Source organism: Onychostoma macrolepis, chromosome 01, assembly GCF_012432095.1.
Source record: "Onychostoma macrolepis isolate SWU-2019 chromosome 01, ASM1243209v1, whole genome shotgun sequence".
NCBI lineage: Eukaryota > Metazoa > Chordata > Actinopteri > Cypriniformes > Cyprinidae > Onychostoma > Onychostoma macrolepis.
The window spans coordinates 37,662,473-37,687,272 of NC_081155.1; the positions used below are offsets into that span (position 1 = coordinate 37,662,473).

The window sequence follows — 24,800 nt, forward strand, 5'->3', positions numbered from 1 at the left end:
AAAATGTTAGATTTTTTCTAATACAGTTTCAAGTAGGCTATATTTTTACATAAGAGACACATAAAACGCCTATCTATCTTAAAAAGAAAAGATAGAAAAAACCAAGTGGTATTTTAAGAATTCACAAACTACATCATTTGAATGGAGCTGTACTTCAAACAGGGGAGTGCTCAATCACCACAGTGTGCGCACGCGTTGCGCAGAGCTGACGCACATGAGCACGTTTCATTTGCTGACTATTGTCATGTTAAACATTTTCGGTTGCTAGACGACAATAATGCACATTACACCCGTGCAGCGAAGAGAGACGCGAAACGACGCTGAGCAATATTATTGCGTTTACTCCGTAGCTTTTACACACAATTCCGACGTAGGATCTGCTACTTTTCTTAACGGCGACATCAGGAAACAGCTGCATCTTGAGAACTTCTTAAGACCCCCTACCCATGTCAATGCTCATTTATGCTGTTTTATATTAGGATTGATACGACTCTTTGACATGAGAAAAATAAGATTTCCTGCTGCATCATAATAGCCTACTCGGACATTACAGGTCGTACCTCCATGAGAAAGTATTATGGTCCTCCTATTGTCTGTAAAAGATGATGATAAAATAAAAACAAGCCATCACAAAAGCTATAATGTCTGTAGTAGCTGGAGAACTTGTCACTGAAGAGGAGGTGGAGGATCTGGTAAGTACATTAACCGTTTTCATAGATGTTCTGGACTGTAACATCAACAAAAATACCATACAATACCATGATTTTTGGAGTGCCTATGCCTTGGGATACCACCTCTTGCAGAAAGTTATGCAAATACCATGTCATATGTATAGAGTAATTATCATTTAGGGGCATTGGTTATATTGACGTTAAATGCTATTACCATTTGATATACTACTTAGTAGTATGTTTTTTTATTAATGTATATGTAATTTCTTTGTTTTCAAGGCAGAGGACAGCCTCTGTAGCAGCTATGTGTCCGACACTGAAAAGGTGAGATGGACATTTTTTAAGCCAGCCTGTTAGTTTGACTGAATCTTTCATTCTTCAATCTTTGAATCTTTGTGTCTGATTGTTGGATTTCTTTTTAGAAATCAAGAAAAAAGAAAGTTTCAGGCAGACCACCTCCTTCTCCTAGTAAGTTTAAGATTTAGAAATACTTTTAGAAAGTTACTTTTAAAAGAAACGCGTTTCTTGCGTTACTCCCTTAAAAGTAACTAATTGCATTACTTATTTACTTTTTATGGAAAGTAATGTGTTGCTTTACTTTTGCGTTACTTTTTATTACCTGGGCCTAGCTCATTTTTCTTTCTTCAGCAATACAAAAATGAATCATAATCAAAAGTTGCTTTATAGTATGGTTGAATTGGATTATCGAAGGTTAGCGATTAATAAAATGGGATTTTTATTTAATGCATTTAATTATTGCAGGTTTGTGTCATATTCTAAGTTTGCATGTCACTGTTTTCGTTCATTTTGAGAAATAATGAAGCTGTTTTTGTGCAGGTGAGATAAGTAAATGTGTGTTCACATTTAACCATCATGTTTGCACAGTACACACAATGCATCTGCACTTGTTTCCGATTTCTCTTAATATAGGGACAGGAGAGCTGGAAAAAAAATGGAAAAAACCAAATTAACTGGCATTACTTATTTGAAAACGTAACTCAGATATTTTCTAAAGTAATGTTACCTTACTAGTTACTTAAAAATGTAATCTGATTACGTAACTTGTGTGACTTGTAATGCGATACCCCCAAAACTGACCATCAAGAGAGGATAAAAATTGTGAAAATTGCTGTATTTGCTAATTTAATTATGGAGTACTAATGCAACTATATACACTACAAAAATGCTTTTAAAATAATAAATAATTTTCTTTAAATAAAGGGTCACCATATCTGAACAGTGCAAACTTGCATCTGAAGAGAGCTCCAGTAGCATCGTGGAGGACAGTGAAAGGGACACAGCTCCAAAACTATAAAACCTCTCCAGCTGGTACACCGAAGGACGTCTGGCTGCACTTACAGAATGATGGACATGGTCTGTCCCTTTTTTAATAATGTTGCTAAAACTTTACACTGTGTTCTGCATTTTACCATTTTAAATTATGTATCTTCTACTGAAAAAGATGTAGATAAGTTTACATTATAAGACCCAAACAAAGGGCAACTCTGCACAAGATTAAACTGCTGTTGTGCTTCTCAGAAAAATGTATCTTGTTTCTGGAAAACTAAACAAAATAACTACTATCACAGAAATCACATTTGAAGGTCGTAAACCTTTTGCTCTTAATATTGGATCGGTAACTGAGAAACACTAGCTCAGGATCAAAATGCTTAGCTATATGCATTTGAAAGACATGCAAATGTAATTTATTCCTATAAAGCCTATTGTTTCATATTTGAAAAATGAATTTCTAAGGCCTGATCAAACCTTGCTGAAAAAACCTGTTGTATACAGTCGACAACATGTACATGCCTTCTATCCTCTCATTGATAGTACATACTTTTTAGCAAGAAAAAGACCTAGTATAATTGTAAAAATCACACGTCTTTTTTTGCTGTTAATTTTTTTATAAAGTAAACATGAGAATAACTTTTATATTGTTAGTAATATTTCAAGATGGACTGAAACAACTGAGGTTTACTTGATCAAAAAGTAAAAATTTGCATACTTCAGGGACATTGTCAAAGTCTCCAAAAGGTGCGGATTACAGTGTCACACAGACCAGCATCTCAATGACCAGCACACCCGAATACTTGAAGGAGGCCTTAGGAATGAAAAAGCCAAAATATTCCCGCTCTGCATCCAACGGTGAGATAAAACTATCTATAGACATACACCTGAATTGTCCATATAACAGTTATTATAATTTTTATTTTTGTCACCATGCAATTATATTTACAATTTTTTGTCAGGTTATGTTCCAGGGACCCCAGACTACAAAGATAAGGAGGAAATGTATGATGAAATAATTGATCTAAAAAAGGTGAAGTTCACCTCTCGCACACTCACTCGCTGACGTATGAGTGCTTTTGAGGATGTGTTTTTAGAATTTTGATTACATCAGACAGCATGTTTTCAAAGAATTGAGCTTTATATCCGTTGTCATACTATCTGTCCTATATGTATATCAGGGATTAGTGGTTAGGATTAGTGTGTCCCAAATCATAATTTGTTAAAAATAGCATTACAAATGTTCCTGGATGGCCTGTTATTTTTGATGGATTTTAGGAAATATGTATCTATACAAGTGTTTTGGGCTAATATTACCCGCAATGCCAGTGGATGGAAATGGAATGGAGGAAATTGTGTAATAGTATTGTGTAATACTAGCAGTAGTACTAGTACTAATAATAGTTTAGCAAATTCTGTCTGTTAAGATGAATATGCTTTCTCATTCTAGTATGTAGCTTTCATATGTGAAGTAAGCACACTGAAATTTCATGTTTGTTCTCCATTTTCTCAGACCATCCAGTCTCAAAAGGCTGAATCGGACAAGATGAAAGCCAAGCTGCGGCGTCTTGAAGAAGAAAGCACTAAAAAAGACAGACAAATTGAACAGCTGTTGGATCCAGTGAAGGTGATGAGCAAACCTCAGCAAATCCATCAGCAGAGATGAGCTGGAATAGTTGATATGAGTTGCTAAGTGTGAATGTAGCCAGTTTCACATCACTTGCATAAACTGTAGTGTAACTGCAAAAGCAGGCTGCCATTAAGCGTTCACACTTTGTAACTGAAAAGAATATGATTTCTTGAATTACAGACTTTTAGATTGCTAAAAAAATCTATTTCAAATATATGCTGCTCTTTTGATGCTTCTGCTTATCAAAGAATCCTGAAAAAATGTTTCATAGTTTCCACAAAAATATTAATAGTAAGCAGCACAACTGTTTTCAACTGGGATAATAATACGACATATTTCCTGAGCACCAAATCAGCATATTAGAATGATTTTTGAAGGATCATGTGACACTGAAGAAAACAGAAATGCTATTTTCAGTTAAAATAAAATACTGTTTTTTACAGTAGCCTTTGTGAGCATAAAAGGCTTATTTCCAAAACACTTAAAAAATATTACTGACCTCAAAAGTTTGAATGTAGTGAAAATTAAAGGTGTTCTCTCAGAGCTTAAAAAAAATAATGTTTAATGTGAAATAATTATTTTTGTGTTGATAATATAGGACCCAGAGTATGCTAGGGGTTTAGTGGACAGAAAGACTGATCCTAGATCGGTGAGTATGCCTTTATAAAAATCTCACACAACCTCACAATCACAATTCATCAGATCAATGATTTTGATGAATGATATAATATGAAAAATGTGTTTTTCTCTTTTTGAACACACCAGATCATTAACGGACTGAAACAGAGGGTTTTACGATTGGAGCAGCAGTGCAAAGAAAAAGAGAATGCCTTAAGGTCTGATGCTAAATGTCATTTATATTGTACTGTCATGCAATTAATCAGGTTATCGTGAATCAATAAAGTGTGAATAAACTTCACTTTAGCATAAGAGTTACAGGCTAAGTGAAGTCTAAAAATCTTAATGGACATTAAAATTATTTAACTTGAAAATAACATTTCTAATGCTTTTAGGATTTTCGAATTGAGAGCTTACAGCTCATGAAAGTCAAAAATCAGTATCTCAAAATATTAGAATATTTACATTTGAGTTTGAATAAATGACCATCCCTACAGTATAAATTCTGGGTATCTCTTGTTCTTTGAAACCACAATAATGGAGACGACTGCTGACTTGGCAATGATCCAGAAGACGAACATTGACACCCTCCACAAAGAGGGTAAGTCACAGAAGGTCATTACTGAAAGGTGTGGCTGTTTACAGAGTGCTGTATCAAAGCATATTAAATGCAAAGTTGACTGGAAGGAAGAATTTGGGTAGGAAAAGGTGCACAAGCAACAGGGATGACCGCAAGCTTGAGAATACAGTCAAGCAAAGCCGATTCAAACACTTGTGAGAGCTTCACAAGGAGAGAACTGAAGCTGGAGTCAGTGCATCAAGAGTCACCACGCTCAGACGTCTTCAGGAAAAGGGCTACCAAGCCACTTCTGAACCAGAGACAACGCCAGAAGCATCTTAACTGGGCTGTGGAGAAAAGAACTGGACTGTTGCTCAGTGGTCCAAAGTCCTCTTTTCAGATGAAAGTAAATTTTACATTTCATTTGGAAATCAAGGTCCCAGAGTCTGAAGGAAGAGCGGAGAGGCACAGAATCCATGTTGCTTGAAGTCCAGTGTGAAGTTTCCACAGTCTGTGATGATTTGGGCTGCCATGTCATCTGCTCGTGTTGGTCCACTGTGTTTTCTGAAGTCCACAGTCAACACAGCCATCTACCAGGAAATTTTAGAGCACTTCATGCTTCCTTCTGTTGACAAGCTTTATGGAGATGCTGATTTCATTTTCCAGCAGGACTTGGCACCTGCCCACACTGCCAAAGGTACCAAAAGCTGGTTCAATGACCATAGTGTTACTGAGCTTGATTGGCCAGCAAACTCGCCTGACCTGAGCCCCATAGAGAATCTGTGGGGTATTGTCAAGAGGAAGATGAGAGACACCAGACCCAACAATGCAGAAGAGCTGAAGGCCACTATCAGAGCAACCTGGGCTCTCATAACACCTGAGCAGTGCCACAGACTGATCGACTCCATGCCACGCCGCATTGCTGCAGTAATTCAGGCAAAAGGAGCCCCAACTAAGTATTGAGTGCTGTACATGCTCATACTTTTCATTTTCATACTTTTCAGTTGGCCAAGATTTCTAAAAATCCTTTCTTTGTATTGGTCTTAAGTAATATTCTAATATTTTGAGATACTGATTTTTGACTTTCATGAGCTGTAAGCTCTAATCATCAAAATTAAAAGAAATAAACATTTGAAATATATCAGTCTGTGTGTAATGAATGAATATAATATACAAGTTTCACTTTTTGAATGGAATTAGTGAAATCAACTTTTTGATGATATTCTAATTATATGACCAGCACCTGTATGTGTGTGTGTGTGTATTGTTTTTGGCAATTATTTTAAAAGTACAACTTTTTTGTACAGGCTTTCAAATATTTTTTGCTTCCATTGAAGGTTGTTCAGTTTTTATGTTGATAAAAACTAGATACTTCTGGACACCAGTGTATGATGAATTGTTGTTTGAAGAATGAATTTGCCATTACAGTCAGCTTCAGGGTGACCTCAAAACTACCAACATGCAGGAAATGAAGATCACTGTGGAAACCTACTTCGAAGAGGTATTATTTTATATAAAGCTAAATATATATTTTTTTAAATATTTATAAATAATACATGTTTAATTATAATACAAATGTTTTCATTTTTAAGGTTCAAAGATTGCAAGCACTTTTAGAGTCAACTGAAAGAAGGTGCAAACATTGTTCGTTTTACTTGTAATTTGATGGTCCCTTTGAGCTTGTGTTTTGATTTAGTCTTTCTCTCACTCTCTTTTTCTCTGTTCAGTTATAAGGCAGATAGCAAAAACATCAGGCGGCAGAACAAGACCCTTAGTGCAACGGTTCTGAAACTCACAAACACTGTTCACCACCTGGAGAACGAGAACCAGGAACTCAAAAAAGAATTGACACTGGAAGAGATGAACATGATGGACAGCCCTGCATGCCGAGCCAAGGGTACTTCAATATACAAAAGCACATCTAAACTTAGATTTAGCACTGGAAACACTATTTCACCAAACGTCATTTACTGCAGACAGCTGCTGAACAAACTCTCTTAAACCAGCCTAAGATAGTTAGCTGGTCTTAGGTGGTCTCCTGACCCGGCCAATTTGGTGTTTAACTGGTTTGACCAACCGGCCAGCTGGTCCTCTAGTTTAAATGTGCCAAAAAAAGGTTTTAGTATTTCCTGCACCAGGGCTAAATTCAGTCAGTATTTTTATGTTTATGTTTTATGTTTTTAGGTTATATGGATTGGAGTAAACAGAGACTTGTGCGCCGAATCCTGGAGCTTGAAAAGGTTTTTTATATATATGTGTGTATATGTGTTACATTAAACATATAGAATGTACGTGTGAATGTAGTTTGCTTGTTTTTCAGAGAGTTGAGCAGATGAAGAATCTTCAGATCACTAAAGTATCAGACTCACAGAAGAGCCCAGACAATAAAGGCACTGAGTCAGAATCGTCCAATCAGAGTGATTCTGTCAACACAGAGATGGAGCCATCTGTGATTAAAGAGAATGATGTGCATTTGAGGGAAGCAGTTAAGAAGCTTGGAAAAGAGAAAAAGGAACTACAGGAAAAACTAACCCAGAGAGAGTGAGTATAAAAATATCATAAAAAATATGACAATATCATATTCTTCAGAAACCATTCTAATATGCTGATTTGGTGCTCAAGAAATGTTTTATATTATAACCAATGTAAAAAAAGAAAAAACATTTGTGCTGCCTAATATTTTTGTGGAAACTTTGATTTTTATTTTATGAATAGGAAGATTAAAAAAAGAACAGGATTTATTTGAAATAAATTCCAAAATATTTCTCATATATTCTTAGAAATATTTCCTGATTTCTGAATCATTTTGTTTTCTGAAATGAAATATTTCTGAAATATTTCAGAACAATTCTGATTGAAAATATTGTTTACTTCTTATCAGCGAGGAGATAAAGCAGTTGTCTGCTGAGAAGGATACAAGTCTGAAAGAGGTAGAAAACATGCTGAAGGAACAAATCAGAGAGCATGAGGGACTGATGCAAACACACAGGTTTGTAATATAAAAATAATGAAGGAATCATAAATTAAAACTAGTGCGGTGATGTTTTTGCTCATTTTTGAAGATGCTTACATGAGTTCTCACATGACTGTAATTTAAATTACGTGATGATACTGTTATGTGAGACAAAATGATTTACTTTTACAAGTCACTAAATTGAAAGCATTTGTATTCCTTTACAGGGTTCCCAGGGGTCCTTAAAAAGTCTTAAAAGGTCTTAAATTTACTTTATCAAATTTAAGGTCATAAAAAGTCTTAAATTGTCTTAATTATGATTTCAAGAGGTCTTAAATTTGGGTACAGACCAGAATTGCGATACAGCTTAATGTGACGATTAAACTTCAAAAGGCTATAAATAAAATTTGAGCTCTGCACGTTTCAAAGTCTGGTGCTGCGCTGCTTTGTGTTCTGCCGTTACCGGGGAAACCGTTCGAAAGCGCCTCCTGCTGGCAGAGAATGAATCTGCATATTCAATAGGGCTGTTGTTGTGAGTAGCCGGAGGCTGTAGTTTCAGAACTGGATTTCTAGGACCCTATAGTTTTTTTGTTTGTTTGTTTGTTTTTTAATTATTTTATTTATTTATTTTTTGCATGTGTGTATTGTGTCAGGTCTTCCAGACAGTTCTATCAAACCTTTACAATTAATCCAGAACGTGGCAGCAAGATTATTTTTTAATGAGCCAAAAAGAATGTAAGAGAGAATGAAGAACGTCACACCTCTCTCTATTCTAATTCTATTCTTTAAAAAAAAAAAAAACTAACACTAGCTTTTCTAATCTTTTTGTATTCTGTTTTCTTTTTATTTATTATACAATTAACAAAAGCAAAAAAGGCCTCTAACACTAGCTTGCTCTATTCTTTTTCTATTCTACGCTTTCTTTTTGTTTATTATATAATTTAGAAAAATCTCTTGCTACATGTACTGCGTTAGGCTAAATGAGACTTGTTATAGCACTTGCATATCATTGCTCTTTTGTTGATTTTGATTGCTTCCATTGTCCTCATTTATAAGTCGCTTTGGATAAAAGCATCTGCTAAATGACTGAATATTAGTGGCTCATACTATTTTATAGCACTTTGTATTCAATTCTGTATATTATTATTTTTAAGGAATTATGTAGTTATTTAATTGTATACACTTAATTATTGTCCTAACCAACTCCTAACTCTAAACATACCCATTGGTAACCCTCTTGAAATATTTAACCTAATTTATTTCAATATTCAATATATTCTGGTTTAAAATTCAGTTTTCTTGGAAAGAAGACTTGTGTCTGTGTGAGTTAATTAGTTAATTCAGTTAATTTGCCGCAGTGCTTCACGTCTGATGTGCTGTTTGTTTGCATCTGTTTGTTTGATGTTTGAATCAGGTCTCCTCTGTTGGAATAGATGGTGCTGTCCCAAAAAATAGGGTCCTATGCAGTCCTAGAACTGCAGCCTCCAGTATTGCAGGAACATTGGGTTGTTTTTGTTCAGACCAATGCAAAAATCGACCCATGTTTTTACCCTGCAAACACGCAGAGATGTAAATGTGAACTGGAGATAATTCATTATAAAAATCTAAACACTAAAATGTGTTTGTATGTTATTTAATTAATATGTGACCCTGGACCACAAAACCAGTCTTAAGTGTCAATTTGTCAAAATTGAGATTTATACATCATCTGAAAGCTGGATTAGCTTTCCATTGATGTATGGTTTGTTAGTATCTGACAATATTTGGCGGTACAACTATTTGAAAATCTGGAATCTGAGGGTGCAAAAAAATCTAAATATTGAGAAAATCGCCTTTAAAGTTGTCCAAATGAAGTTCTTAGCAATGCATATTACTAATCAAAAATTTACTTTTGATATATTTACAGTAGGAAATTTACAAAATATCTTCATGGAACATGATCTTTACTTAATATCCTAATGATTTTTGGCATAAAAGAAAAATCTATCATTTTGACCCATACAATGTATTGTTGGCTATTGCTACAAATATACCCCAGTGACTTAAGACTGGTTTTGTGGTCCAGGGTCACATATAATAATTTATTGATAATTGTTTAAATTAATATAATTAATACTTTTGACTCATCCATTTTCTTAAAAAATGGTTTAAAGGCTGAAATGTGAAGTGTATAATTTTATACAACTTTTTGTTTTGTGAAAACTTCTATCTGAACTGTAGATAGATAGATGCTTTTTACATTCATTTTACAGTTTACCATAGACATTGCCCTACCCTGCTCATATGGTATTAATTTTATTTGTGCAGGTCTTAAAAAAGGTCTTAAAAAGTCTTCAATTTGAGCTTAAAAATCCTGCAGCAACCCTGCTTTAGAGAAAGTGTTTAATGTTGTTATTGTTAGAACAGTTTAATCTATATTGAATACAAAACATTCCTTTATATCTGTAACATTTCTGTGACATTTTTCTGAGTGAGCAACCTTGGTTATGTGGGCGGAAAAGAAAAGTCATTACAAAGGCATAGAAATGAATTACATTTTGATGAAAGATTATGAAAACTGACTTTCCTCCGTCTTTTTAGAATAACATGCATTGATGAATCATCACGATAAATATGAAATTTATAAAGAAAATAAGTAAAGTCACTTTAGATATCATGTTTTATTTACAGGCAAGAGATGGGTGCACTGACCATAGAAATCAGCCGTTTAAAAGAGAAACTAGAGGAGGAGAGAAACTCAGATCAGTACAAGACTCAAGTCAGGTAATACATTTAAACTCTTTTTTAAACAATGTATAAACACACTTTTCACTCAAGTGTAGATGGTAACTAATGCATATGAAACTGTTGCCATCCATGTTTCTCATCTCACAGGTTCGGGACAGTTCTTTGTCATTAACACTCACAGAACCATTGTCGTCGTCAGCAGTCGTGCCGATAGAGAAAAACAGAGCAGCTAAAATCATCCAGACGCACTGGCGCTCACACCGATTACGGGTTGGTACAACACATCGACTCATACTGTACACCCACAGTGAATGTAGATTATTCATATCCTCCTTATTCTTCTATTCCTTCTCTTAGGATCTAGTACTTTTACAGTCCTGTCTCAGAGGGCATCTAATCAGGCAGAGGCAGTTAGATGGACAGAGTCAAGCAGACCCAAGAGCTGTCCCTGCTGCCACGGTAACTATTTGTGGCCTTTTGATGGGATGTTTTATTATGCATAGTTCGTTTATGCATAATATATTGTTACTGTGCTTAAGTTTGACATTTTTTAAGCAAGTTATTTAAAAAAAAAAACTACATAAAATTGGTCAAAAGTGACAGTAAATACATGTATGATGTTACTAAAGATTTCAAATAAATGCTATTCTTTTGAACTTTCTATGAATCAAAGAATCATGAAATGCGTATCATGGTTTCCACAAAAATATTAAGCTGTACGACGGTTTTCAACACTGATAATAATGAGAAATGTTTCTTAAGCACCAAATCAGCATATTAAAATGATTTCTGAAGGATCACGTGACACTGAAGACTGGAGTAATGATGCTGAAAACTCAGCTTTGCATCACAGGAATATATTACATTTTACGATAAATTCACATAGAAAACTGATCTTTTATATTATAATAATATTGTTTTTTTAAATGATGTTACATAGAATTATTATGGCACTTGTCCAGAAACCATGGTAATTCCTTTGTTGTGCTTATCCCTATGAAATGGTCAAAAAATCACTTTTAAACTTCTTGACTATGTGTTTCAGAGCCAATCAGGTATGAACGCTCAGGCTGTACAGGAAGAGGAAGTGACTCTGCTGCAGTCTGTCTTTAGGGCTCATCTCAAACGCACCACTCTGACTATAGACAGGTGATATACCGTAGTAGATAGTGTATACACTAAATTCCCACATCGACACACTCACTGACTAGACAATTAATTATTTCGATTTCGATATTTATATTATGTTTTACAGTCAACAAATAAACCTTGCACAGGTGTTTGTTCTGCATAGAGAATGCAAGTATGCAGTCGCAACTGTTGGTTTGAATGTCTCCTGACAACCATGTGTTGACTTGGACATTGCAGGGCGTCTGCAGTGACACAGTCTGCATCTTCCATACATCAGAAAAAGCCGTATCTCTCCACTCCTCCACTGCTGCCCAGAGGCTGCTCACAGGCTGTGTTTACTAACAAAATACAAACCTCAGGTGATTAGTCATCTGTAATAATATGCTTTGTTCTTGCTCAAGAGATCGATTTGAACTCATGCTGCTAATATTCCTGCTTGTTAATCTAGGATCAATAAGACTTTGTTGGTTGTCAGGTTTAAAACCATTTGATAAACCAAAAAAAATTTTGTAAACAAAGATTCAGACCTGGTTATCTTTATAATGTCCCGTACTGACTTCCCTTTAAAAGGGAAGCACTATACAGTGGTTAAAGATAATGATTTTTTTAAATGCACAATTTCTGCCTGATATTTTACAGCTTGACAAATAGAAAAAAATATATTTGAATCTTTTGAATGGTAGTGTATGTCTAAGACACCAGTATATCCTTTGAATAATCTCTAATAAACTGCCTTTATGCATACAGTTCAATCATTCATCTATTTCATGTAATAAAAGCTATGATTTTGTTGGTATTAAGCAGACCTGATGATCCACCAACAGCAACCAGAAATACCAAACACCGTCGATTCAGATGACTCTGATGACATCATTGTGTCTCCTTCAAAGCCGCTGAGAAAAAGAGACAAATGCTGAAGTCCATGCTAATGGCTTGATTCAGCTTCTTTTTTACTATTTGGACCAGTTTTTTCTCTCTTAACTTGGAACACACACTATTACCTGAGCAACCTAAAAAAATGTAATTGACTATATATGGGCAATAATGACAATATACAGAGAAGATCATGAATCATGGATGATGGATCATTATGGTTTTGTGATTTTCACACTTTATTATTCTGTCAGGATCTAATTTTTTGACTTCTAGGAACTTCAAATTTCAGAAGACGTGTCTTCACACTCCAAAAGTGCCTTGTGTTGAATGCTTATTTTTAATAAGGATCAGGGATTTAATATTCTTCATTTATTTTCATTGTAGATCAATATACATATTGTATAAAGTATATTTAAGCCATCGTGTGCATTTAAGGTACGCCTCTAAATGATACAAAAAGTACTGTGAATCTCCACAAATGTGGGAGATGTATGCTGTATAAGAAAACTTTGTTCAGATTGGAGAAAAAAAAAGACAGTAAATACTGTTTCACTTAAATGTTGTCAGTGTGTTACGTTATTATAGTTGTATCTGTATAAAACCAATAATCGCACTGAAAATGTGATGCTGTTTTCCAATTTTTTTTTTAATGTCTTGTTAAACTGATTTTGCTCGAAGAGCATATTACTTTTGTTGTGTCATTGTTCTGGAATTTTTGTTAAGAGTTTTCTTTATTAAAAACTTGTTTTCTCTGGTCTGTTGTCTGTTGTGCTAAAGTATGAAGATACCATTTCCTCATTTAGTTTAACTTACTATCTAAAAAAGGATAACTGATTATTATTTTAATCTTTTAACCAATTAATATACATTTCTTCTCCAGTTTGATGTGCTGGATAATGGTTAAAGATAATGATTTTTTTTATGTACAATTTCTACCTGATATTGTACAGCTTGACAAATAGATAAACACGTATATTCATTATAAACATTGAGTTTTAATTTAGATTTTAATTAGTGCTGTCAAACGATTAATCGCATCCAAAATGAAAGTTTTTGTTTATATAATATATACGTGTGCACTGTATATTTATTATGTAGGCTTAAAGACACACACATACAGTATATATTTCGAAAATATTTACATGTATATATGTATATTCTGTGACGAGTCGGTTGCCCTCCCCCTTTTCTTCATCACCACCCCGTCCCTTATTCGCCGCCCTTCACCAGGCTCCCGACGGGAGTGGGTGTGCGAGAGAGGAGGGGCGTGGAAACAGCGAGGGCTGGCGGCGTGTGATGAGGCACAGCTGGACTGAATGAAGCCTCATCACCGCCGCTGTTAAATGCCAAGCGCGCCTCTCCTCGAGAGACCGGTCTCTTCCCCCGTGCATGCACGCTGGTGTCCTCGTGGGTCCAGGAAGGGCACGTTGAGGGACGTCGCGCCACCAGAGATGTGAGCCGCAGGATCCAGAGTCCGGATGAAAGCCGCACCCGAATTACGGCAGACGGGCCAGGATGCCGGGCCGTTCAAGTCCCACCAAAAGGCCGAGGACGAAGGGGAAGACTAAGCCGCCGCTCAGAAGAAGCCGCCGCCCCTCGTAACCGGACCAGAGCGGGAGCGCGTGCGGCCACCGGACTCCGCCCCTTCCCTGGACCCTTCCTCCTGGAACACTGCCCTCCTTCACAAGCCCCGTAGCACAACGAGGACACCAGATCCCCCTGTTTCGCTTGGACACTTCTTCCCCCTGGACACTTTATTTTATTGATTTCTTTAATAAAAGCCTCTCCGAGGCCTGACGCCACACCCACTGTGTCAGTCGTTGGCTCCTCCCGTCACAATTCACATAATTTATATTACATACAAATATATTTAAGATATAAACAACATATTTTTCTTAAATATATACACATGCATGTGTGTATTTATATATACACATAATAAATATGCACAGTACACATGTAAACTAAAATTTTTATTTTGGATGCGATTAATCGCGATTGATCGTTTGACAGTACTAATTTTAATTAAAAGAAAACTATCTTCACCTTGTCAACGACATATTTAAACATTTTTAACTGTATAAGTTTTGTCTAATTTTATTTCTGATTTTTTTAAAAAATCACACAAATCAGGGTATATAACTCCATTTGGAGATTAAATATGGGGTATAAGGTTAAGAGGGTTGCAATTTTTTTTTAAAAATCACAAAAATAACTCATGAATATTTTCTGAAGGTCAGGCATCTTGCTGAAAGTTTGTTGAAAAAGTAAAAAACAACAATTAATAAATAATTTATATATATAAAAAAATCTTTTAATCAAAACATAAAACATTATTTACCCCGTTTGCGAGGCGTCTGTTACACATTTTCCCTGTGTATTTATGACTGTTGAACGTCTGACTTGACCTATCAGTCGACTATCGGCATGATTCGAACATTCCGATTCGACTATGAAAATCCTTAGTCGGGGACACCCCTAATATATATATATATATTTATTTAAGAACGAAGGACTCAAACCCGAAGACTCGAAACAGGTGAACTAATCAATTCTCTTTCCGGCTCTGACTGTATTGGTTAGTGTATGAGGCTGTCACGTGATGAACGAACGACTCAAACCCGATGACTTGTCAGATAGAGGTGAGGTGAGCTAATCAAGACCCAGGTAAACGATGAATGAATCTTTTCTGTTTCTTATAGCATTGTAGTTTGTATTGTTTGTAGTGTGATCAACGTTTGCATAGGTAGTAGATGTGTTAGGAAGTAGCACGTAACATTTTAATTATATTTTGCTAAAATGAACGAAATGACTCGAAAAAGATTCGTTCATTTTGCTGAACGAGACTCAAAGGTCCGAGTCAATAAAATGATCCGAACTTCCCATCACTAGAATGAAGCATGATAGCCGGTTTTTAATCAATGGATTTAACTCATTTATCTCACATAGAATACGCTTCGTTATTTATATAACATATCATTAATATTAGGACTTACAGGCTATCTGCACAAAATGCCCGAATGCACATGAAGGCGTCTGCGGCTATGAATGAACTCCTTTTGTGGACGCGTTCTTCACGCAATAAAATGCAGAAACAACTAATCACTAAAAAATCACAGCGTTTTATTATAATAGTGTTCTCATTATAATGCTATGTATATGACAGTGCCAGTCATAGTTATTAATATTCTGCATTGTGGTCCTGCTCGCACTGCACGGTGAAGAGATAATCACCTTAGGCTAGCTACTACAATTAAGCGCTTTACTGTAGCGTAACTCAACCAAATGCATCTTATACGAGATAAATAATATATACACCATATAAATAAACCGACTGAAACGTTTTCAAATTACTTGTTGTACCCTACCTGATCGAAAAAAAAATTAAGTCTTCCACTCTGCCTGTGTCAATTTGAGTTTTGAGATTTAAATCCCTGCCGCCAAAATGCTCCTCTGTCGGTGACGGAAAGCGAAATAGGGAAGTTGGATTTATGCACGCACATTAATATTTATTTAAAGCTTCTTTCTTTTAAGATTTTTATTTACAGCATTATCATAATAGGCTGTATATTAACTTACTGGGAGAAAACCAGTAGTTCGGTGTAATCAGACATTTGATCACCCCTATATAGCCAAAATGGCATGATCATAACACCCCGCGAATAGATTGGGAGTCGAATCAGGCTCCTCGAATCGAAGCATCGAATCGTCGACTATTCGGGGACACCCCTAATATATATATATATATAATTTTGCAAGTTAAAAATAACCAATCACAATTAAGTATGGAAATAAATGCAAGAAGGAGGACCAATCGGATCAAATTATTATGCAAAACTCTTTCAAACTATACCCTGTTTATAATGTAAACTTATAATGCATTTTAAAAACGTTTATAATATACCTATAGCCTATATATTAAAAATTTAAGTATACAGTAGAATTAAAGCAACTAAATTGGTAAAAGCAGGAAAACTGAAAAAAAAAAAAAAATGTGTAGAACAATAAAAAGACAGAACTTTAAGTTACGTCATTTGGCCACTAGAGGTCAGTAAATTTAACAATCCATTTGTGTATCGAAATACATGGCCGTGGATGATTGACAATCACGCCCGTTTCTTACTGTAGGCTGCTCACAAATCACTAGTTCATCCTCGTAACGCGTGACACCGTCGCGTCTATTATGCACCTCAATTTGAACGCGACAGAAATGCACAAGCGCTAATCACGCGCGTCTCCTGGAAGAAAGCGGCGCGGGACCACCTTAAAACAAAAGCGGCAATGGACATCAAAGGCGTTTAAAGCTCTTCCTTCGGCTCCAGTGTATCGCTGGATAACATGCAGACGGCAGTGACGCAAGGGCTGCGTTGGACAAGCGACTCGGTGCACGCTGACTGCTGAGCACAGAGAAACCTGCAGCTGCTGTCGGTTCTCGCCCAGAACATCGAAGAACAGGAGCTGTTTGTCTGTTGTTGAGATCTCCGCAGGTTTTTTGCTGGAACTATGGTTTAGGCTGATAACCGGTAAGGATGGGTTCTTGATAACAAAAGCATGCATGAACGGATTGCAGTTTCAGTCCTAGTACATAAACAATGCATTTCAATTAGTAGATTTAAAACATATATACGATCTGAGTAAGAACAGCAGATGTAGCTAAATATGTGTGTTGGCGGCGAAATTCTGTCCATTTGTTTGCTTGAGGGGCTTTGGTGCAGATTTTAACCCCTGCTTCACTGGAAGCAGCGTGTAAAGAGACACTTTAAAGGCATTTGATGCAATGCGACGTGATGAAGCAGCTGAAGTCTGGAATTGGCTGCTGAATGCATCATTGTGTCTTTTCCAGTCCCAGATCCGCGTGAACACTATGGCTGCAGTGGTGAATTATTCTCCGCCGTGGTGGGTTAACCTTTTCCATCGCCTCCCGCACTTCAACCTACAGTTTCAGCTGACCAGCAGCGATTTCCGCCCGGAGGACTCGGAATATCAGAAGGTGGGTCGAGTTCAAGTGCTACATGATTAGGAGAAACCGAGTCAACAGAGATCAATGTGCGCGCGGCAACATCAAAGGATGTTCTCGAGCATGACGTCACCCTCTCTAGGCTTTTACTGCAGTGTGACAACTAGTTAAGGTTTTGAGGTACTAGTTGGCATTCAGAGTGTCACATATATGGACAGCTAAATGGTGGTAATTATGAATAACAAACACATAATAGCCAATGATAATGCAGCAGTCAGACAGTATTTGACAGTTTAAAAGCATTTTACAGTAGGGCTCTCATTATAATGTTATGTGAGTTACAACGTTCTGCATTTCTGTTTTGAGCTGCGCGCGCTGAAGAGGACCAGGAGAATGTAGTGATGGGTCGTTCTTGAACGATTCGTTCATTTTGAACGAATCTTTAATGTGACTCGGAAAGAACGAGTCGTCTCAGGGAGTGATTCGTTCAGTCGCGCATGCGCAACATCCTATAGGTTCTGTACTGGAATTAGTTCACCTGTTTCGAGTCTTCGGGTTCGAGTCGTTCGTTCTTTTGTCACGTGACGTGACAGCTTTGGGCAGAGAAATTAGTTAATTTACAACCTTCCTTACAAACGGGTGCATAGTCATTATTATTATTATTATTATTTACTGGTACACTTATGTGATGCATTTCTGGTCTCAAATTATTGCTTTTAATTTCTGTCACGATGGTTCTTTTCCATAATGCTGAATATAGTAATAAAGATAAAGAGTTGGTTATGCTTTAATTTAATTTAATTTATTTTTTTTGGAGTCTAATCTTCATAAAATACAATACGTTGTTGTATTTATGTCTTTGAGTTAACCCTTTAGATTAGACTATAGTGTTACTTATACTTTTGTAAAATATGACACTTTAGACATTAACACTGTGTACACACGCTTGAATTGTTTTTTTTATTGTTTATTTTTGTGCCAGAAAAAGCTTTAGCAAAGTGGATAACTATTCCAAAATGAATTAAAACAATTTAAATAAAAAATACAAGAAAATTAAAATATACTAAAGCCACAGAGCCAGATCATAACCTTAATATTTTAAACTAACATTAATCATTCATATTCAAAATGTTATTTGCTTTCACTTTCTCATTGTGTCCTTTTTGACCAATCTTCTTATACAAATATTAGACCAATATGTCAAGTCTGCCTAGGAAAAACAATTATACCAGCAAAGTCAAAACTGGAGTAAAAATGAACAAACTATAAGTGCCTTGTAATTTTAGGCTTGGATTTTTTTATTATATAGTTATATGTTTATTGATAGACAAAGACAGTGAAATGACAAATCAATCAATATTTTATTTATAACAGGTTTTTATTTATTTATAAAATAACACAGATCCTCAAGAAACAGCAACAAAAACATAGTGACAGAAATGAACAGACCATTTTTATTTCTAGGAAAATGTTTATTACACATATTTTGATAATTTTATGATAATTCTTAAATATGATCCAACATACAAAAAATACAGTTTTACTTTATAGTATTTTACTAATCCGGCAAGTGGTCACGTGACAAAAGAACGAAGGACTCAAACCCGAAGACTCGGGAGGTGAACTAATCAATTCTCTTTCCGGCTCTGACTGCATTGGTTAGTGTATGAGGCTGTCACGTGATGAACGAACGACTCAAACCCGATGACTTGTCAGATAGAGGTGAGGTGAGCTAATCAAGACCCAGGTAAACGATGAATGAATCTTTTCTGTTTCTTATAGCATTGTAGTTTGTATTGTTTGTAGTGTGATCAACGTTTGCATAGGTAGTAGATGTGTTAGGGAAGTAGCACGTAACATTTTAATTATATTTTGCTAAAATGAACGAAATGACTCGAAAAAAGATTCGTTCATTTTGCTGAACGAGACTCAAAGGTCCGAGTCAATAAAATGATCCGAACTTCCCATCACTAGAATGAAGCATGATAGCCGGTTTTTAATCAATGGGATTTAACTCATTTATCTCACATAGAATACGCTTCGTTATTTATATAACATATCATTAATATTAGGACTTACAGGCTATCTGCACAAAATGCCCGAATGCACATGAAGGCGTCTGCGCGGCTATGAATGAACTCCTTTTGTGGACGCGTTCTTCACGCAATAAAATGCAGAAACAACTAATCACTAAAAAAATCACAGCGTTTTATTATAATAGTGTTCTCATTATAATGCTTATGTATATGACAGTGCCAGTCATAGTTATTAATATTCTGCATTGTGGTCCTGCTCGCACTGCACGGTGAAGAGATAATCACCTTAGGCTAGCTACTACAATTAAGCGCTTTACTGTAGCGTAACTCAACCAAATGCATCTTATACGAGATAAATAATATATACACCATATAAATAAACCGACTGAAACGTTTTCAAATTACTTGTTGTACCCTACCTGATCGAAAAAAAAATTAAGTCTTCCACTCTGCCTGTGTCAATTTGAGTTTTGAGATTTAAATCCCTGCCGCCAAAATGCTCCTCTGTCGGTGACGGAAAGCGAAATAGGGGAAGTTGGATTTATGCACGCACGCACATTCATATTTATTTAAAGCTTCTTTCTTTTAAGATTTTTATTTACAGCATTATCATAATAGGCTGTATATTAACTTACTGGGAGAAAACCAGTAGTTCGGTGTAATCAGACATTTGATCACCCCTATATACAAAATGGCATGATCATAACACCCCGCGAATATTCGACTGTGAGATTGGGAGTCGAATCAGGCTCCTCGAATCGAAGCATCGAATCGTCGACTATTCGGGGACACCCCTAATATATATATATATATAATTTTGCAAGTTAAAAAATAACCAATCACAATTAAGTATGGAAATAAATGCAAGAAGGAGGACCAATCGGATCAAATTATTATGCAAAACTCTTTCAAACTATACCCTGTTTATAATGTAAACTTATAATGCATTTTAAAAACGTTTATAATATACCTATAGCCTATATATTAAAAATTTAAGTATACAGTAGAATTAAAGCAACTAAATTGGTAAAAAGCAGGAAAACTGAAAAAAAAAAAAAAAAATGTGTAGAACAATAAAAAAGACAGAACTTTAAGTTACGTCATTTGGCCACTAGAGGTCAGTAAATTTAACAATCCATTTGTGTATCGAAATACATGGCCGTGGATGATTGACAATCACGCCCGTTTCTTACTGTAGGCTGCTCACAAATCACTAGTTCATCCTCGTAACGCGTGACACCGTCGCGTCTATTATGCACCTCAATTTGAACGCGACAGAAATGCACAAGCGCTAATCACGCGCGTCTCCTGGAAGAAAGCGGCGCGGGACCACCTTAAAACAAAAGCGGCAATGGACATCAAAGGCGTTTAAAGCTCTTCCTTCGGCTCCAGTGTATCGCTGGATAACATGCAGACGGCAGTGACGCAAGGGCTGCGTTGGACAAGCGACTCGGTGCACGCTGACTGCTGAGCACAGAGAAACCTGCAGCTGCTGTCGGTTCTCGCCCAGAACATCGAAGGACAGGAGCTGTTTGTCTGTTGTTGAGATCTCCGCAGGTTTTTTGCTGGAACTATGGTTTAGGCTGATAACCGGTAAGGATGGGTTCTTGATAACAAAAGCATGCATGAACGGATTGCAGTTTCAGTCCTAGTACATAAACAATGCATTTCAATTAGTAGATTTAAAACATATATGCGATCTGAGTAAGAACAGCAGATGTAGCTAAATATGTGTGTTGGCGGCGAAATTCTGTCCATTTGTTTGCTTGAGGGGCTTTGGTGCAGATTTTAACCCCTGCTTCACTGGAAGCAGCGTGTAAAGAGACACTTTAAAGGCATTTGATGCAATGCGACGTGATGAAGCAGCTGAAGTCTGGAATTGGCTGCTGAATGCATCATTGTGTCTTTTCCAGTCCCAGATCCGCGTGAACACTATGGCTGCAGTGGTGAATTATTCTCCGCCGTGGTGGGTTAACCTTTTCCATCGCCTCCCGCACTTCAACCTACAGTTTCAGCTGACCAGCAGCGATTTCCGCCCGGAGGACTCGGAATATCAGAAGGTGGGTCGAGTTCAAGTGCTACATGATTAGGAGAAACCGAGTCAACAGAGATCAATGTGTGCGCGCGGCAACATCAAAGGATGTTCTCGAGCATGACGTCACCCTCTCTAGGCTTTTACTGCAGTGTGACAACTAGTTAAGGTTTTGAGGTACTAGTTGGCATTCAGAGTGTCACATATATGGACAGCTAAATGGTGGTAATTATGAATAACAAACACATAATAGCCAATGATAATGCAGCAGTCAGACAGTATTTGACAGTTTAAAAGCATTTGACCCAGTAGCTTGATTAGTACTAGCCAGCCTAAACTACCCTGAAAATCCATGCCAGGATGTTTTTTTTTACGCCTGAGAGTGGCATTGATTTGTAATCAGTTTTAATGACTTCACCATCTTACCCAGCTCCTCATGTTGCACATGAGAACAAACTGTCCAATCAGTGAGCAGTTACTGTCCAGAAATGATGTTATGCTTAGGAGCTGTGTGGAGGTAGTCAGCGTTTGTGTATTTACCCGCCCACAGAGATGGATATCAACACCCTGTAGGAGACATTATGTGCCTTTGCATATATAATGCATTTCAACATGCATATGCGACATTTAGTTATATCTATAATGCAGAGGCATCCAGGATTGCTGTTGGAAAAGCAACCTGTCTGTCAGTATGGTTCTTGGTGTAAACATCCAATTAGATTTTTTAACACTGTCAAAGCTGATCTGCTCTGTGCGTTCGTGTTGTGCATCATGTCAGCATTACATCATGGTATCTAAATTGTATTACCATGTTTCACAATTGTATTTTCCATATTAATAAGTTCCGTAGCATTCATATGGAAATTATTCAGTATTTGGGGCGATGTAGCTAAATAAATGTTCTGCTTTAAACCTTTTGATGATATTCTGGAACCAATATATGATTTAATATTGGTTGTTGTTATTATTATTAATAATATTATTATCAATAGATATTTTTAACCATAATTTAAACCAAACAGCCATTGTTGCCAGGTACATTCAAAATGTATATTCAGATTGAAATATATGCATGCCATGCAGAGAAAAGTGTTTTGGAGTGATGACTTAAAGTTTTGAATCATTTTAATTGAATGATTCATAGATTCAAATTTTCTAATGCAAATTTTACTGCTTACATTTAAATAAATCTTAACACTCATACCTGTGTGCTGATGACAATACTAGTTTGATAAAACAATATCTAGGAAACTTAATGGGCAAATAAAAAGAACATTAAAATCATTGTGAAAGTTGCTTAATTTTATATTTTTAAAATCGCAATGAAACTGAATTATCAACAGGGCCTGGATTTAAACGGTCTGGATCAGTGATCCTCAAATCTGGCTCTCGAGATCCACTTTCCTGCAGAGTTTAGCTCCAACCCTGATCAAACTCACCTACCTGTGATTTTCTAATGATCCTGAAGACATTGATTAGCATGCTCAGGTGTGTTTGATTTGGGTTACAGTTAAACTCTGCAGGAAAGTGGATCTCGCGATCCAGATTTGAGTATCCCTGGTCTAGATGATTGGAGAAGTCGGCTTACGTCACCAGAAGGAAGTATGTCATTTCACCAGAAGATCAGATTTATGACATTTTGATTAGAAAATACAAAGTCAAAATAAAATAAATAAATAAAATGGGCATGCATGAATTGTTCGCAATAAGTTCAAAAATACACATTTTGAAAATAGGTAGATTGAATTTTCATTTCATGCAGGCTTAAAATAATCTAAAAACAATCTTTTAATAATTTGTGAATATTCTATACATCACCCAGCCATATTGATTGACTACCACGGTATTACCGTCTGACACCATTATTGTACCATGGTGCTGCCGCACTACTTTTTTTAGTTGTTTTCACTGTTTTAAGAGTTGGACTTCTTTCAGACAGAAATGAAGGTCATGGAGACACTTTTCAAGTTCATATGTCAAGTAGGGCTGTTTACTGTCCACTTCATAAAATAAGGCTTTTTGTCAAAGCAGCCACTCTCCAGAGGACCAGTAGGAAATAGCAACCAGCTGCGTGAAATTGCAGCCATGGTTGCCTTTGCTTATTAGCTATAGCTGTCACTTACCACATCCAGAGCTCTCCAGCACTGTATGGTAAAATGGCCAACAACAGTCACTTGTTTCCAAAAAAGAAATCCGCGATGAAAAGAAACTCAAGGCTGCGGTAATAGAAATTGATCTCCAAGGTTCCAACATTGTGGTGTGGAGAGATCAGATGAATGTAATTCAATACTGCAATGCATCGTCAATTTGTAAAGTTGCTTTAGAGACATCGGATCATTAATCACAGCAGATTTGTTTCAATATGAATGCAAAAACTCTTGGCTTTCATTTTTTGCTGTGAATAGTTTTCCAAGGTCAAGACGTATTTTAAGCGATTGCATTGAACTCAGTGAAACCGGTGTGCTCGTGTGTCAGTAAGGCCTGGTTTATCTGGGATGCTTGGAGATGAGCTTGGCCTAGTTGGTTGGCGTATTGGATCTGAGGTCACAGGAAAGCCACGGGGTATGTGGGGGTAAATCTGTATGAGATGAGGTCATGACAAGCCCTTGGGTCTGTCTGGTCTGGCAGAGCAGAAGGGAAGAGACTGAGGGAGGGAGAGGAGAGGAGAGGAAGAGGAGGGGGCTGGGTGTTGTTATTCTCTTTTTGATAAAAGATGAATGCACCCCTTTCTGTGGGCTTCTGTGAAAATGGGGTTTAATCCCTAATGTATCCCAGAGTGCTTTGCAGGCATCCTTTTGTCAAATAGACACATCGTCTTTATGCCAGTACCCCCTCGCTCTCATTCTCACACGCTCATGCATGCATGCTGGGACATATGGGGGTCTGCACTCGTTCACACCGACACTACTATGCCAGTACAATGGTTTTAAATGCCTGTAAATATCTGCTGTGGTAGTTGATACATAGATAAATATATAAATATATATTTTTTTTACTATTTTTGTTAACTTTTTTGCAGTTCACATAAATAGTCCTGCAATGTGGGAAAAGTACAAATATTCTACATGTCTTTCATAGTTATTAATATGGGGTCATAAAAATGAAATTTTAAATAATTGTACAATATGTGTAATTTAAAAATGCTATATAAAATAGTTATAGTTTTAGCTGGTATACAGAGTGTGTTTTTAAACGGACACCTTTGTAAACAGATTTTTCAACAGACGCAGCAGTCCAGCTCTACTTCCTTTTAAGTGGGACAAAAATGGCACACATGCACCCATGTGAACACGCATAGCCAGTGCCATTTCAGCATTATT

At 36.5% G+C, this 24,800-nt stretch overlaps 2 protein-coding genes across 4 annotated transcripts in view; both read left to right on the top strand.

The window, feature by feature from the left end:
- The first annotated feature begins 181 nt into the window (after nucleotides 1-181).
- On the top strand, nucleotides 182-13,204 carry iqce (IQ motif containing E). The gene is made up of 21 exons (XM_058769744.1): nucleotides 182-692; nucleotides 951-995; nucleotides 1,094-1,139; nucleotides 1,893-2,045; nucleotides 2,685-2,819; nucleotides 2,924-2,994; nucleotides 3,475-3,588; nucleotides 4,190-4,240; nucleotides 4,357-4,427; nucleotides 6,197-6,269; nucleotides 6,361-6,401; nucleotides 6,496-6,665; nucleotides 6,953-7,008; nucleotides 7,089-7,309; nucleotides 7,650-7,757; nucleotides 10,392-10,479; nucleotides 10,596-10,718; nucleotides 10,806-10,907; nucleotides 11,494-11,597; nucleotides 11,817-11,938; nucleotides 12,384-13,204. The coding sequence occupies exons 1-21, from the start codon at nucleotides 642-644 to the stop codon at nucleotides 12,494-12,496; spliced, it is 2,058 nt and encodes a 685-aa protein (XP_058625727.1). The 5' UTR covers nucleotides 182-641; the 3' UTR covers nucleotides 12,497-13,204.
- A 5,896-nt stretch (nucleotides 13,205-19,100) lies between these two features.
- The window catches only part of ttyh3b (tweety family member 3b), a 36,213-nt gene continuing 30,513 nt past the window's right edge, over nucleotides 19,101-24,800 (top strand). The window contains exons 1-2 of one of the 3 annotated variants that reach the window (XM_058783694.1): nucleotides 19,101-19,159; nucleotides 21,362-21,508. In XM_058783694.1, the coding sequence (XP_058639677.1) occupies nucleotides 21,383-21,508 (126 nt within the window). In that variant the 5' untranslated portion in view covers nucleotides 19,101-19,159; nucleotides 21,362-21,382. Of the gene's footprint in view, nucleotides 19,160-20,509; nucleotides 21,042-21,361; nucleotides 21,509-24,800 lie in introns of those variants that run through there. The other 2 variants (XM_058783693.1, XM_058783695.1) reach the window with 2 other exon arrangements.

What these genes read in the sequence shown, in the direction of transcription:
- iqce (XM_058769744.1), top strand. Translation starts at nt 642, where the DNA reads ATGTCTGTAGTAGCTGGAGAACTTGTCACTGAAGAGGAGGTGGAGGAT. An exon ending in ATGTGTCCGACACTGAAAAG is followed by an intron (nt 996 to 1,093) that starts GTGAGATGGACA and finishes ATTTCTTTTTAG; the next exon opens with AAATCAAGAAAAAAGAAAGT. An exon ending in GAAAAACTAACCCAGAGAGA is followed by an intron (nt 7,310 to 7,649) that starts GTGAGTATAAAA and finishes ACTTCTTATCAG; the next exon opens with CGAGGAGATAAAGCAGTTGT.